We start from the raw sequence: 15,013 nt of genomic DNA, 5'->3' as shown, positions 1-15,013 counted from the left end.
TCTTGATATTTATGGAAAACCCCTAAATCCTAAAATACAAATTAGTAGGTTAATTATTATAATTTTCTATAAAATAAAAAACTATTAGAAAGTAGTGTACTTGGATTTTCAGTTAATCAAATATGTATTATAGATTTGGAACTTCATCCTTGCATATATCTATTGGGTCAACCGTAGGTGCTAGGTAAGGGTTGGGGATTTGTTCGAACATGATAGAGGAGTGGTCATAGCATATAACTTTTTTAGGTGTCCCAATCTTATCTAAGTCACAAAAAGTCTAGATATGGACGACATGAAAGTTTTACATATAATCTACCCATGCAGCTAGCAACAATTCAATTAAATCAAATAAATTGACTGAACCGATTGAATATAAAATTTTAATTTAGTTATTTTAGAATTTTGATTATTTTTTTAAAATCAATTAATTAAATCAGTCCGGTTTCAATTTTAAAATTTTTTATTCAATTAAATCAAATAAACTAAATTAATCAAAATAAAAAATTATAAATTCCTAAATAAGTAAACTTATAAATTCTTAATTAATTGGTAAATTTTTTAGAATATTTAAAATTTTTAATTTTTTCAATTAATTTGATCGAAAACTAAATTAATTGATATTTTATCGATTCGATTTGTTCGATTTATAATTTAAAATTTTGATCAATTCGATAAGTTTAAAAAAATTTGATTCAGTTTAGTTTTAATTAATTCGATTCGATTTAATTTTAATCGAATACTCAGCCCTAGTTACACTCTGTTTGCTAGTTCAAAGATACTTCCCACTAGAGACAAGAAGAAATAATTAAAGAATCGATACGGTGTATTCTATAGGCGAGAGATGGAGATACCGAGACACAAGAACACATATTCTTTTGGTGCCCTCTTGTGATGACATTATGAAGGAGGATCAAAAAATGACTATATATGTGTTCCGAGCAATACACCGTGGATGGTTCCAACATCGGTTCAAAGATTATCAACGTGCACGCTTCTGAGATAAGGTTGCGGAGAAGAGACCTACAAAGCACTCAAAAAGAGGGTTAGAATGGTGCCAGGGATGGGTTTCGACAAGCCACTCCGATGCTCAAGTTAGTGTTTAGCATAAGGAAGGAGTTTAATTACCTAGAGAAATTAGGGTTGATATGTGCATACCTATACCCATGGACATGGATTACCTTTTTATAATAGTTGATCTCTGAAATATTAGCATCCATTTAAAAATCATTCTGATATACCTATTCTTATTTAGAAAGATTAGTTCTTATAGATTTTGAAAATATGCTCATATTTCTTTGGTAGAAATAGCTTTGGGATCCTGGGATTGATCAGGATGATCCTGTCTCCCATGCGCTAAGGTCGCCTGCAACTTCGGACTGATATCCACATGAGGGGGCATGCCGAAACCGAAGCGGAGGCAATGCCGGCTTTAGGCATAGGCCACTAAGGTCGCCTAAGGCCCCCAATAAATTGGGGCCCATTTTTTTTAAATATTAATCATTATATATATATTTATTTATTTATTTATTTTGAGATAATAAGAAAATTTTAAAATATTTTTATTAGATTTTGGAAAGATTTTTAGATCATTAGATTTTATAGAGATTTGGCATGATCATTGGATTTCATAAAGATTTTGTCATCATTCCAATATATTTAATATTTCTCAATTCTTAAAACTTTAATTTTACTAGTTTCTTTATATTCCTCTCCTTCCTTCTTTATTAATCTAATAACCTAATTTGCTCAACTTCAAACATTTTATTTATTTGATAGTTTATTTTTTCTCCTCAAGACATTTTTGAAATCATCACAAGGGGTGTAAGGAGAGGAATGATCAGAATTAAGATCTTTTGTTACATATTTTTCTATGATCTTAAAACCTAAAGTTATTGTCTTCCTTATTTCCCTATCAAATCTTTTTTTATGCTTCTGTTAATTTCTTATTTTCTTATCAATGATTCCTGTTGTAAACTTGTAATCTTATTCGCAATTATACTGTTAGCAAATTTTTACAATATAAAGATATAAACATTACTATTGTATTAGATCAATTAAAAGGTTTTATTTCTTTTTTGAATGAGTATAGAGAAAATGGATTCATATCTGCTATGATTTCTGCTAAAGAAATTATAAATGAAATGAATATAGAAATCAAAAAGCTAGAAAATTTAATTTTATATAAAAAAATTATTTTTAAAATTAATATTTTAATTTATTTTAAAAAAATTTTAAACCCATCATTATCGATCTCAAATCCGAATAAAAATAGATGAAAGAAATTTTTTAAAAATAATAATTATTATTTTTAAAAAAATTCACCTAGGACCTCCCGGAGGCTTGAGCCGCCCCTGAGCGGAGGGTCACACATGACGCAGGAAGCATATCGAGACCTGAGCAGGAGGTCAGCGTGTAGTGTAGGCAACATGTCGAGACCTGAGCAGGAGGTCGACGCGTAGTGTAGGCAAGCCAAGACCTGAGTAGGAGGTTGACACACGATGCAAGAAGCATGTCGATACTTGAGCAGGAGGTCAACACATGATGCAGGAAGCATGCCGAGACCGAAGTAGGAGGTCGACACCTGATGCAGGAAGCATGTCGAGACCGGAGCAGGAGCTCGGCACATGATGCAGGAAGCATGCCAAGACCGGAGCAAGAGGTCAGAGATATTTTTTACATATATCTATAAAAAATGAATATGTTCACCCTACCTCCCTACAATTCTCTAAACCCATCTTAATTTACAAACTATCCACATTATCACCAAAGACCCATACCAGAAATAGGAGATGTCTATCTATCGACGGATGTTATATATATTTCAACAATTCTTCGAAGGAGGCCGAATTTCAACTAAAATATCTTAAATTAGTTATTTTATTTTAAAAGGTGTTTTGATTTTATTTTTACCTTATTGATATATTAAATTATTCTCTCCTCCTTTTAATTATCTTATCGGGCATAACCCAACACTTCTATTTATTTGTATAATAAGAAAAATAAATATATCATGTATCAAAATAGGCATGATGTGATGATAAATATTGACTGAGCGGGATAATCATGCAATGATGGTTTGATTCCCTAGTAGGGCATATCAAACACCGTGGTGCTCGAATTATTCATGATGTTCAGCCACCACGTCAAGGTTCACTGCACTTCTCAAATTTACCTAGTGATTAGTCTATGGGATCAGACCATCCACCTTCAAAATTAATTGGATCGTAAGAATTAGATACATGTATTAACAAAAAAAAGATAAGTAAAATGAATATATCATGTATTGAAATTAAATGTATAGTGCTAGTCTTCTTGATCTAACTATATTTGATATAACATCAAATAGATTGATATACGAACTTACACATTCTTGAAAATTCTCTCAAAATATTTAGTTATCCCTTGATGTCTGTGATTCATATATATATTTTTAATTATATTTTCCATGTATTTATTATATTACATGAGCATATTTGTATGAATTCCTAAGTTTAATATTCTTTTCATCTTTTTAATTCGGATGATTACTATTTATTTATTTATTATTGATAAGAAATGATGAATTTGATTTGGAGCATAATTAGAAATGAAAAACTCAAGGATAACACGATGTAACATGATATACCACCTACTCATGGCCCATGCCATGATTGTGTACCATCTTAGAGGCAAAACAAGCATCAGAGCAACATATCGAAGGTCCAACATGCAACATGAGCTAGTCGTGTCACTTGTCACAAGTGTGTCCCATGATGTGGATTCAATGAGGATACTCCAGCGTGTACCATAACCCTGACATGGTGTCTACCACAGCTGTGGCATTTCACATTGGCTTCTCCCTTATTTTTAGGAAAATGTATTAGTCTCCCTTTCATTTTGGATAATTTGTTAGTATCCCCTTGATTTTAAGAAATTTGTTAGCCTCCCCTTGATTTTAAAGAATATGTCAAAGGTTCCAAAACTATAAAAAGAGACAAGGGACGATGGTTTAGAGGAATATGATGCTTTGGGGGGTTTTCCAATCCTGTGATAGAGGATCGAGGAGGAGGTTGTATTGAAGATAAGAAGCAATGATGTCGATGACTGATATTTCTAAGTAGTTTTATCTTACGATTAGGGAGTAATCCGATGTTAAATTCATAATTATGATTTCTCTCTTTTATCTATGACATAGATTCTTGATTCAATCTAGTATTCTTAATGTATTTACGTATTGTTTGAATGATTAAAGTTTAAGATAGTGTTTCCTCTAAGAATGACCGGGGGCAAACCTTGATCTCGTATCTAACATTTAAGATATGTTGTATTTGATAAAGATTAGGGAAAGAACTTAACAATGAACTCTGATCTCAAGTCTATATATTGAACTTAAATGTTTAAGTGCAAAAGTAATTTAAACTCTCTTGAGGTTTACATGTGATATTATAGAGCATAAAGGATTAACCTGATTTAGCCTCATGAAGTAAGGGATAACAGTCTAGGGGATCGTGGAGCATCGTGATAGCTAGAAACCTCTTTGAGAAAGCGATCTCTCTAATACGACTACTACGAACGTAGGGGTCATGTTTGGACAAACACATCAGTTGTTTTCGTTCTTTTCTTCTTCCCATAGACACATCGATTACCTTAGAACAACTCACTTCGAGCAAATCTATCATTGAGGTAAGAGAAAGAATCACAACCAAATTGTTAATGATTCATCGTGATAAAATTAAAACCCTAAAATTGTCTCAAGATTCTTTTTTTATCATCTTTTATTCAACTTCCTTAGTTTTTCTTTGTTCCTTTTCACAACAAATTCTCTCATTCTGTTCGTTTATTGTTGAAATCAAACGAACATATATGTATTTGCAGAATTTTAAAAGAAGTATATCTCTTGTCGTTTGATTCCGGAAATTATGGAACGCGAACTCCAACAACTCGCAATTGGAGTGATAGTCACAAGAACTCGAATTATCACCGCGGTTGCACAACGTCGCAACCCTCTAGCCTCTTTTCACTGCATTCTCAATGCAATGCCTCTACAATACTTCTCACAAGTATTTATAAGGGGAGGGGAGGAATCAAGAGTGGAGATCATGGTGTAAGTAGTGGGATCATGGAATAACCCATGATCTCCCATGTACTCACCCATATGCCCCACGTGGGCATACATCCACATTTATATAGCCTACTATGCATGTAAATTAGTACTCAAAATCATAGTCCTAGAGGACGATAATTTATTACTTAATGGCATCGACTTGTGGAATCACACACCATTCCTCTTCAAAAATACTACAATTCTTAGTCATCCACACATGGTGTATCATAGATTTCATGGCTAGGTGACTAGTTTTAGTCAAGACCTAATCCCTCGACAATGATGTTTGAAGACTTAGAGCATCTGCCTATAGGTGGGCAATCTCCTAATGCATACAAAGTCATCCTTTGATCCTCGTCCACAACTCTTCAATAGATGGACATTTGAAAAATAGATGCTCTTGTGTATCCTTGATCTGTTCTCAAAAAGTGCACAATCTATTTTTAAAATAGTCCACAAAGGTGCCTCTGTTCCAACATCCAAAGGACAACTATATAACTTATTGTAGGTAATTCTTACATTTGTATATAAAAATTAAAAAAATATTAATTTAGTATTGATATTTTATTTAAAAATTTATTTTGAAACAAATTATTATAATTTTTTAAAAAAAGATCTTGCTCCTCTAAAAGTATATATATTTTGGTAAAATTTAAATTCAGCAAGTTCCTAACCTACTCTAATTTATTTTGCTAGTCGAAGTCAGTGATAAGTGTTTGTCGGTGAAACTCATAGTAGCTTCCAGAGAATATGCAAACTGATATGAATCGTCGAGGTTAGTGTTCAACACTATCTCCGTAAATGATATTATTCGGCTATAAGTGCTTACGGATAGTAGCAATTCATTCCGAAGATACATACAACGACGATGTCTCGGAATAGTAGCACTTTAAATTTCAAGACCAGTTAACCTTCTCGTAGGATTTTTGGAAACTGAATGCACAAGATGAGATTAATGCTCAAAGAATGAGTAGAATTGATGAATTCGATGAAATTTCGAGCATGTTGCGACCCTTCAAATCAGCCATTTATCATGGGGCGTCGAATCTGGATCCAATGATCCATTGGATTTGATCGTGACTCTGCACGAGTCCAACGCTCATTGCGTGCAACTCTTCAGATCAAGTACAAAGTGCGCCAACAAAACGCCCATAGTGCACATGCAAGTGGCGGTTGGGCCACATACTCACAGGTGCAAGCACCTGCTCGCCCATGAGAAGAGAGCACATGGGCTTTTGTATTAACTCCATTAATACAATATCATTAATAAGGAAAGGAAACCCATCAATAATTTTTGGGACTATTCTCCATCCATTTTCTTATATAACATTAATTAGCAATTAATGTTATTTGGACTGCCTTTAAATAATTAATTTCTCATTCATCCTTAATCGGTTTAGAATAAATTAATAGTATAGATCTATCTACTCGAAATATAGATTTCGATTTTCATCAATTGATGTCACTACTATTTTTTTCACTAAACTATATTGGTTTTTTTTAAGATCCCAATATCCAATAATAAGGAACAAGGATTTCAATTTTATTTATGTTAATTATAGTTTAGGTTGAATTATATTATTGGATAGAATTGAACCGTATCAATTTTAATTATAATCGGCCTCTTATTCTACCTCACGAGCATTTAAATTTTTTTATTTTAAAATTTTTTATACTTAATATTATAATCCAATTCTTAAATATTAAAAATAAATTTTTAAATAATTAAATTATAAATTTAAAAAATCAATAAAAAAGTTAAAAAATTTAGACGACGTACAAGAATGGGCAGTCGCACAACATAACTATTATTTATAACAGAAATGATAGAGAGCATGAAACGGTAGCATGAATCCTAGCATGACACACGTGGCAGTCCACGTGTACCATGCCACGTGGATTGCCACGTGTGTTTCCTGCTATTTCTCACCTCCTCCCGCTCCCGAAGCCCCAAAATCCCTAACCCTCGCAGATTTCGCCGAAACCCTTTCCCTCCTTCGCCAAATCTTCGCTCCCTCCGATGACGACGACGGCGTGGTTTCCTACATTTTTCCCCTCTTCCTCTCCGCGCCGAGAACCCTCGTCTCTTCCTCCTCCTCCTTCGCCAGCAACAAACGACGTCTCTTCCTCTTCGGCAGGAATCTCCGCGCCGCCCCCTCTCTCCCTTTCCGTTTGCCGCCGTTGCTGCCGCCGAGAGGACATGTGCATTAGACCTCTGCCCTTGCTGCGCTCGTCCGCGACGCTGTCGTCGTCCTCACCTGCCTTTCGCGACCAGACGCTGTCGCGCCTTCCATCGCGCCGTTGTCGTCACAGCGTGGAGAAGATCAGCGCCGGACGCCGCCTCCCTCGCTCAGCCGACGCCGCTGCTCTGCTCTCTCTGCTCTCCGACACTCCTCCCTGCTTCTACAGGGCATCGCGCAGTAGCTTTGCTGGTTGTGCGCGTGAGGGAGACCCCGATTGATTACGAGCAAGAAAACTGAGGAAGAAGAGGCAATCGGTAAGGTAGTTGATTTAGGTTTTGATTGAGTCTTGGGTTTTGGGTTTTTGGATGATGTTAAATTTCCTTTGATCGGTCCTTTTCCTTTGCACTGTTGTCGTTGTGGTCGGATAAATCTTTCGAGTTTTGGCTGCAAGGAGTTGAACAGAAACTTGAAATCTAGGGCATCTACTACAATTGGAGGTGAGTATGGTTTACTGTTGAATTGATAATGCTCTGTTGGTGTGGGATTAAGCATGATCTATTTGTAGGGTGTACGTGTTGTTATACTTATGTTGTGATAGGTTGTATTTTGGGACTGATCAACTAAAGAGTTAGGGTTAATGTTAGGTTTGGTTGTAATTAACAAGTGTTAATTAGATTAATTGGGTTAAGTAGGTTAGGCTAAATACACTTGCTTTTTACTACAAATTGCTGGAAGAAAATATATCACATGCTTATTTTACTTTTGGTTTTGAAAATTTTTTCAATTTCTTTTATTCGTTTGAATACATTTTGTTAGTTTAAATATACTGATGCATACATATACTGATTCTCCACACTGGGTGTTTTCGCTCTACGCACCACTGTAACACTGGGTGCCTCCGCTCTACACATCAGCCTAGTGCACACCGCCATCGCACCGGGTAGACTATGGCCAGGGACGGATCCAGAAATTAGAGTTAGGGGGGGCTTGACTTAATATAATGAAAAGTCATTTACATTATACCATTCAATAAAGTTGTGCCCTACGAGATTTTGAAACATAAAATTCATCTATAATAGAATCTACATCTATATCCTTAGTTAAATCTCGTTCAATATAAAGTATCAAACAATCTTCAAGAAAATCATCCTCCATTTTATTGCGAAGTGACGTCTTCACATGCTTCATTGCTGAAAAGGCTCGCTCAGTAGTGGCGGTAGAAACAGGTAACGTCAATACAAGATGAATCAATCTGGTCAACATAACATAAACCTTTGATCGCCCACTCTCAGTCAATTGCTGACACAACTCAACAAGTGTAGAAACCTTCAAATTCTTCATCACGTCAAGTTTATAATGAACCAATTCATACTCCAAAGTAACAATGTCTTGCTCTGTGAAATCTTCAGGATAAAATTTTATTGCAAGCTTGCAAATATCATCACTGTTAAATGATTCAAATAAATTTTTCGGATCTAAAGCTGTACTAAGAGAAAGAAGTTCCACTGATGACTCATTGAACCGAGTATTTAACTCAGTCAAGATAAAATCTATTGCTGCATTAAAAACATCAAAGTGGTAATGATGCTCAACTGTAATTTGCTGACGGCAACGACCGATCTTATATGGACAATTAAGGTCGGGCACATCAATTTCATTTCTTGAACAAAAAACTTTCACTTCATTAAGAAATTCTTCCCATCCACATTCTCTAAGATCTTGGAGGATAGTTTTGGTAGTAGAGACAAATGTAATAGCAGTCAAAATATCTTGAGATTTTCTTTGAAGAATCTGACAAAGAGTATCTGTTGTTCTCAGAATTTTATGCATTAAGTGCAAAATGAACACAAATTCAAAACTTGCCATATTTCTGTAAATCCCACGAACTTCAGCCTTAGCTCTTCCATTTGGAGAATGATCACTAAGAACTTCAAAAACTTTACAAGTTGCAGCGTATTTACCTATCAAGCTTTTTACTGAGTCATAGTGAGAACTCCAACGAGTAGTTCCTGCTCGTTGCAAATTACCAATCTGATTGGCCCCACTTCCAGAATCACATTCTCCAATTGCCAACATATACTCAATTTCATTTCTTTGTGCAGCATGTAACTCAGCAATGCGCTTAGTAGAAGAAGTGACAATATTGATAATATTATCCAAATGAGAAAAGAATTCCCAAATAACACTGACATCCTTAGCTGCAGAAACCAATGTTAATTGTAATCGATGAGCAAAACAATGGACATAATATGCATAAGGACAATCATTGAGAAATAATGCCTGAAGTCCATTCCATGCACCCCGCATATTACTAGCACCATCATATCCTTGGCCTCTAATTTTTTTCACCTGGAGATTATGATGAACAAGAACATTCGATATTTCATTTTTCAAATTCAATGAAGTAGTATCACTAACACTTTTGATGGCAAAAAATCTTTCTGTCAAAATTCCATGATTATTCACAAATCTCAGGATAATAGCCATTTGCTCTCGTTTAGATATATCTCGTGCTTCATCAACAAGAATACAAAAGTATTTATCTCCAACTTCTTCACGAACCATCTTTCGTACTCTATTGGCCATAATATGTAAAATCTCTTTCTGAATTTCTGGAGCTGTATATTGGGCATTTTTTGGAGCATTCTCAAGTACAACTTCATCAATTTTTGTATTCATTTTTGCAAAAGCCTTTATCAATTCAAGAAAATTTCCACGATTAGATGAAGATAGAGACTCATCATTACCTCTAAAGGCACAAGCTTGAAGTGCTAACCAGCGAACAGTTACAATTGAGGTCCTCAAACGCAAACGATTTTTCTCCTTTTCCTCTTGAGATTGAGCATGCATCACATTATCAATATGTTGTGAGGGCTTCATCAAATTTTCAGCCCTTCTCTCGCACATAGTATGAGGGGAAGAGGCTGCAGAACCAATATGTGCAAGAAATGCACATGTTTTTCCTTGATTTACCCTTTTCCAATTGTCAAATCCTTCATTGACCAATGCCGAAATATTAGACGAATTAACTTCATTCAAAAAAAGAAAACAGTAAAAGCAATATGCCTTATTCACTGAAGGTGAATACTCCAACCAATGAAATTTCTGGAACCATTTTTTCTGAAATCGACGATTTTGACTTCCAAATTTTGTAGCTGGATACTCCAACATATCTGGTTGATAAGGCCCCATCTTTAGATATGAACGTCTTATCTCATCTCGTACATTGACATGATATTCACATATCTGTTTTCTTTTTCCTGGATCTCGCTCAATACAAGTAGAAGATGAGTGATGGTCGTTACTAGGAGAGAAAATAGTAGGAATTTGGACGGTTGAAATTGGAAGACTTTCATTAGATTGATGTTGCATTGTCGGAACGATAGAAATTGAAGTGTTTTCACTGGTTTGATGATCTCTCTTCTTAAAGAAAGAGGATATCTTTCCTTTCTTTGTAGCAGATTGATGTTCCATTTTTAAATAGTTCAAGTAATATCCCTAAATAAGTAATAAAACAATAGTCATATAAATGAACAAGTAATTTTAATAGACATAAATTAGAAATGAACTAGACAAAAGGACACTAGAGAACCAAATACTCTTTTCAATTACAAGCATTGAAGAATATTGAGATAATTCAACATAAGTAAAAGATACTATGATATAATACTTCTATGGAATATTACACACAAATCAAGTAAAATGATATGACAAAATCTGTATGAGTATTACTATTAATAAATGATACAACAAAATTACTGGTTACAATGTAAAATCAAATAATACCTGATCCAGTCCAAGTGATTTATCAAAACCTTTTACAGATATCAGATATGGAAATATGGAATGGCTCTGATCTTTATCGCCCTTTTCGTTGCTGCAAAATGAAAGAAATATAAGCACTGAAGCACAGAGCGGCAGCAGGCCGGCAGGCGGCAGTGGTTGCGCGAGCAGCGGCAGGCCGGCAGACGCAGCGGCTGCAAGAGCAGCGGCAGGCCGGCAGGCAGCGCAAGCAGCAGCAGACCGGCAACGGCTACACGAGCGGCGGCAGGCCGGTAGGCAGCGCGAGCGGCAGCAGGCCGGCAGCGGCTGCGCGAGCGGCGGCAGGCCGGAAGTGGTCGCGTGAACGACGGCAGACCAGCAGTAGCAACGGCCGTGCGATTCGCACTGGCGGACGTGGCGACGCGGTAAGGGAAGAGGAGAAGAACGAAAAAATTACCTGACTCGCAGCAGTGGAATTCCTCGTCGCCGTCACGCCGTGGTGATGCTGCGTTGCCGTGGTTACTGGTTGATGTTGCGCGCCGCTCCTGCTGTGCTGCACTTCGGAACGTACAAAAAAAAATTAACCCTAAAAAATTTCTAGGAAATAGGGCTGGGCTACAGCCCAGTATAGCCCAAGTTTAGATCCGTCTCTGACTATGGCATTGGGGACCTCCACTCTACGTTTTGCCTCCACATCGGGTTCCTCCACTTTGTGCACCACCATGACACTGAGTACTTCTGTTTTGCGCACTAGCCTGATGCGTATCACCTCCGTACTAGGTGCCTCCACTCTGTATGTTATTAAGGCATTAGGTGCCTTTGCTCTTCGCATCGGTCTGGTGCACACCGCCTCCACACTGGGTGCCTCCGCTTTGCGCACCGTCAAGACACTGGGTGTGTCTGCTCTCCATGCCAACCTGGGTTATGCTGTCTCTGCACTAGGTGTCTCTGCTCTGTGCACCATCGCAATACTAGATGTCACCATTGTCTGCCCCACCCTAGCTTGGACAGGGTATGTTCCCAACTAGACAACTTGATGAATTTAGATGAGTTTCTTAATGAGTAGACTATCGGATATCTTGGCTTGTCACTCCCACATGTTGGTGCATTATAGGTATTGATAATGAACTCAATGCACCCAAAGGGAGTCCTTTTGATGGATGTTCCACAAGGTCTTTGATAACAATGTCAAGCCCCATGATTTGAGGTCACGCAACACATATCCCCCTTCGTCTTTTGCCAAGTACATAGTGGCCCAAGAGACGGGTGGATGCTTAGTAATCCACACAAAAGAGTGGTATATTGAGTATATTTTATCAATTACTACACAAGGTATTAGTAAGATGAAAAGCCAAAAGCATTCAATATCTTGAAGCACCGTCTTCACCAATTCAAGATTGTCAACGTATGACAAGGTTTGCTTAGGCCACGAAGCAAGTTTCCGCAAGATTGCCTCCGTCAAAGGCCCATAACTGCACATCCTCAACTTCTCCGTTACAAGGGGATACCCAAGTATCGGAAAGGAAAGGAGCCTTGCTGAAAATCGATGATGTCCAGCAGTCTAGTCACGGTGCGGTCATCAATCCCAGCATATTCGACTTTGTGAGGTTAGGATGCAACCCTACAAGCTATCCAAACTTCCTCAAATTGTTCACTATTAAGCTGATAGTTGATTCATTCACTCGGGCAAAGAGTAAGTCATCCACATACGCTAAGTGGGTGATATCGGTTCCAGCGCACCTAGGATGATAGTGAAACTCTGGCTTCGTAGCAGTGACTCAAACCATTCGAGTAGGTGACCGTGGTTACACACTCCTCTATCTAAGCAACATTTTTTTTTTCAAAAATCCGAACCTCCTAAGCGCGACAAATAGAAAACTCTAATCGACGATGTCAGCTGCCTTTTGGAGATCAACCTTGAGTACACAAAATTGTGAGGTCCTCTTTCGTGCATATTTCTTCGAGAGCTCTTGCGCTAGATGAATGTTCTCGATAAGCTGCCTATGCTAGATCTAGTATGTTGTCCATCACTTTGCACAACCACCCTACTAAGATTTTGAAGATGATATTATAAACCACAGTGCAACATGCCAGCAGTCGATAGTCCGCAATCTTTAGGTGAGTGATCCGACTTTGGTACTAACACTATAAAGGTGTGTTTGGTTCAAGTTATCATACATAACTTTGATTATGTGATTACCTAATTATCACATAACCAAGGTTATGGGGTATAAAATATAACTTAATATTATTTGATTCAACTTATATATTTGGAGGAAATAAAATATAACCGTTTAACAATTATTATATAACCCTTGATTCAATTTATTTTTAAAATAAAATAATATAATATTATTAATGCTGATAATAAATTGATAATATATAAAAATAAATATAATTTATTTATAATTTTTTATATTTAAAATAATTTTATATATTTTTAATAAAATTATTTATTAAAATAATTATTTTAATAAAATAATTCATTAAATTAATAAATATCATTCATTAATTTAATTTTTTAAATTTATATATTAATAAAATAATTTAATAAAATAATTATTTTAGTTAAATAATTCATTAAATTAATAAAAATAATTCATTAATTTTATTTTAATAAAATAATTTATTGAAATAATTATTTTAATAAAATAATTTATTAAATTAATAAATATAATTCGTTAATTTTATATTTTAAAATTTAAAATAAATGTATATATATTTTAATAAAATAATTCATTAAAATAATTCATTAAAATAATTATTTTGATAAAATAATTTATTATTTTTATTTTTAAAAATTTAAAATAAATTATCTTTTTAAAATCAATAAGTTTTAAATTAAAATTTAATTAATTAATAAACTCAGTTTCAATTAAGTTTTACTGTACATTTCAATTAACTCAGTTTTAAAATTGAAAAGTAATCATAAAAAAATCGTTAACCTCTAAAATTATAGAAAACTTTAGGTTGTCAACAGTGGCGGAGCTACAGGGGGGGCGCCTGGGGGCGGTCGCCCCCCCCTGCCCCACTTCAGCCGCGTGCAGAAATTTATGGGTCCCATTAATTTATTTTCCTGAATCCTGATCCGAATTCGATCACGTGCCGATCCGAAAATTGTTGTCTAGATTCACACACCATTTCGCAGCTCAGCGAGTCAATACAATGAACGGTCGAGATCTATCGGTCAGGTGTAAAATATCATAGGGATGCGTAACTAACAATTAAGTTGGCGGATCCGCTGCAATTTAAATTCCATTGTTCATACTTTTCCACGAATAAAGTATTTGGAAATTTAAGCTCAATTATGGCTTGTGGTCCACCAAATTACGTGGATGAGTTGGCAGGAAAACGTTCCGGTGTGTGTATATATATATATATCCCGTGCAAGTTGGGAAGGATGTTGTTTTTTTCATTAACTAATTAACAGTGTTTTTGAGTCTTCAATGCCATAAATTTGCCTCTCCTCAGCTATAAATAGATGGGTCTTGCACGATTGTAATCAAGCAATCACTTGAGAGAAGTGAGTGATATCCGTGCATAGCTTAACCATGAATGCCCTTGAAAGCTTACTTCCTCTAAACATGGCATGCGAAGGCAACTCTGACAGCTCCTCTCTCGGAGATCTAGCTTATATCTTCTCTTCTCCAGCACAAGATTCTCTCATGCTGAAATGGCATCGAATCATTGGATTTCATTTAAGGGGCACGTGTAAGGCTCCACAATCTAGAGGTGTTAATTAAGTTGGTAGGATTTTTTTTTCTTTTTCTTCTCCCAAGTGTGAAGTGTTGAGCTTGGAGTCGATCTACTGCGGTGTTACAAGTTTATTCCTTAGCGAACATCACATGATTGCTTAGATTCAACGAAGATGGATTCATTGCAACATATATACATGAATATGGATCGGCAATCTCAAGAGTTAGTTGTGAAGAATCGATTAAGGCTTAAAGTTTCAATTGAAGTTGTCAAATTATGTGCATTTCAA

General features: G+C 35.8%; 1 protein-coding gene across 1 annotated transcript; it reads right to left on the bottom strand.

Moving 5' to 3' along the window:
- Positions 1–8,292: 8,292 nt before the first annotated feature.
- LOC141826956 (uncharacterized) lies at positions 8,293–9,945 on the bottom strand. The gene has a single exon (XM_074714266.1). The coding sequence runs from the start codon at positions 9,943–9,945 to the stop codon at positions 8,293–8,295; it is 1,653 nt and encodes a 550-aa protein (XP_074570367.1).
- Between the last annotated feature and the right edge of the window lie 5,068 nt (positions 9,946–15,013).

The sequence above is a fragment of the Curcuma longa genome, chromosome 4 (genome assembly GCF_044706935.1).
Source record: "Curcuma longa cultivar G26 ecotype Majalengka, Jawa Barat chromosome 4, ITB_CL_G26_1.1, whole genome shotgun sequence".
Lineage (NCBI taxonomy): Eukaryota > Viridiplantae > Streptophyta > Magnoliopsida > Zingiberales > Zingiberaceae > Curcuma > Curcuma longa.
This window is presented reverse-complemented; position numbering and strand designations above follow the sequence as displayed.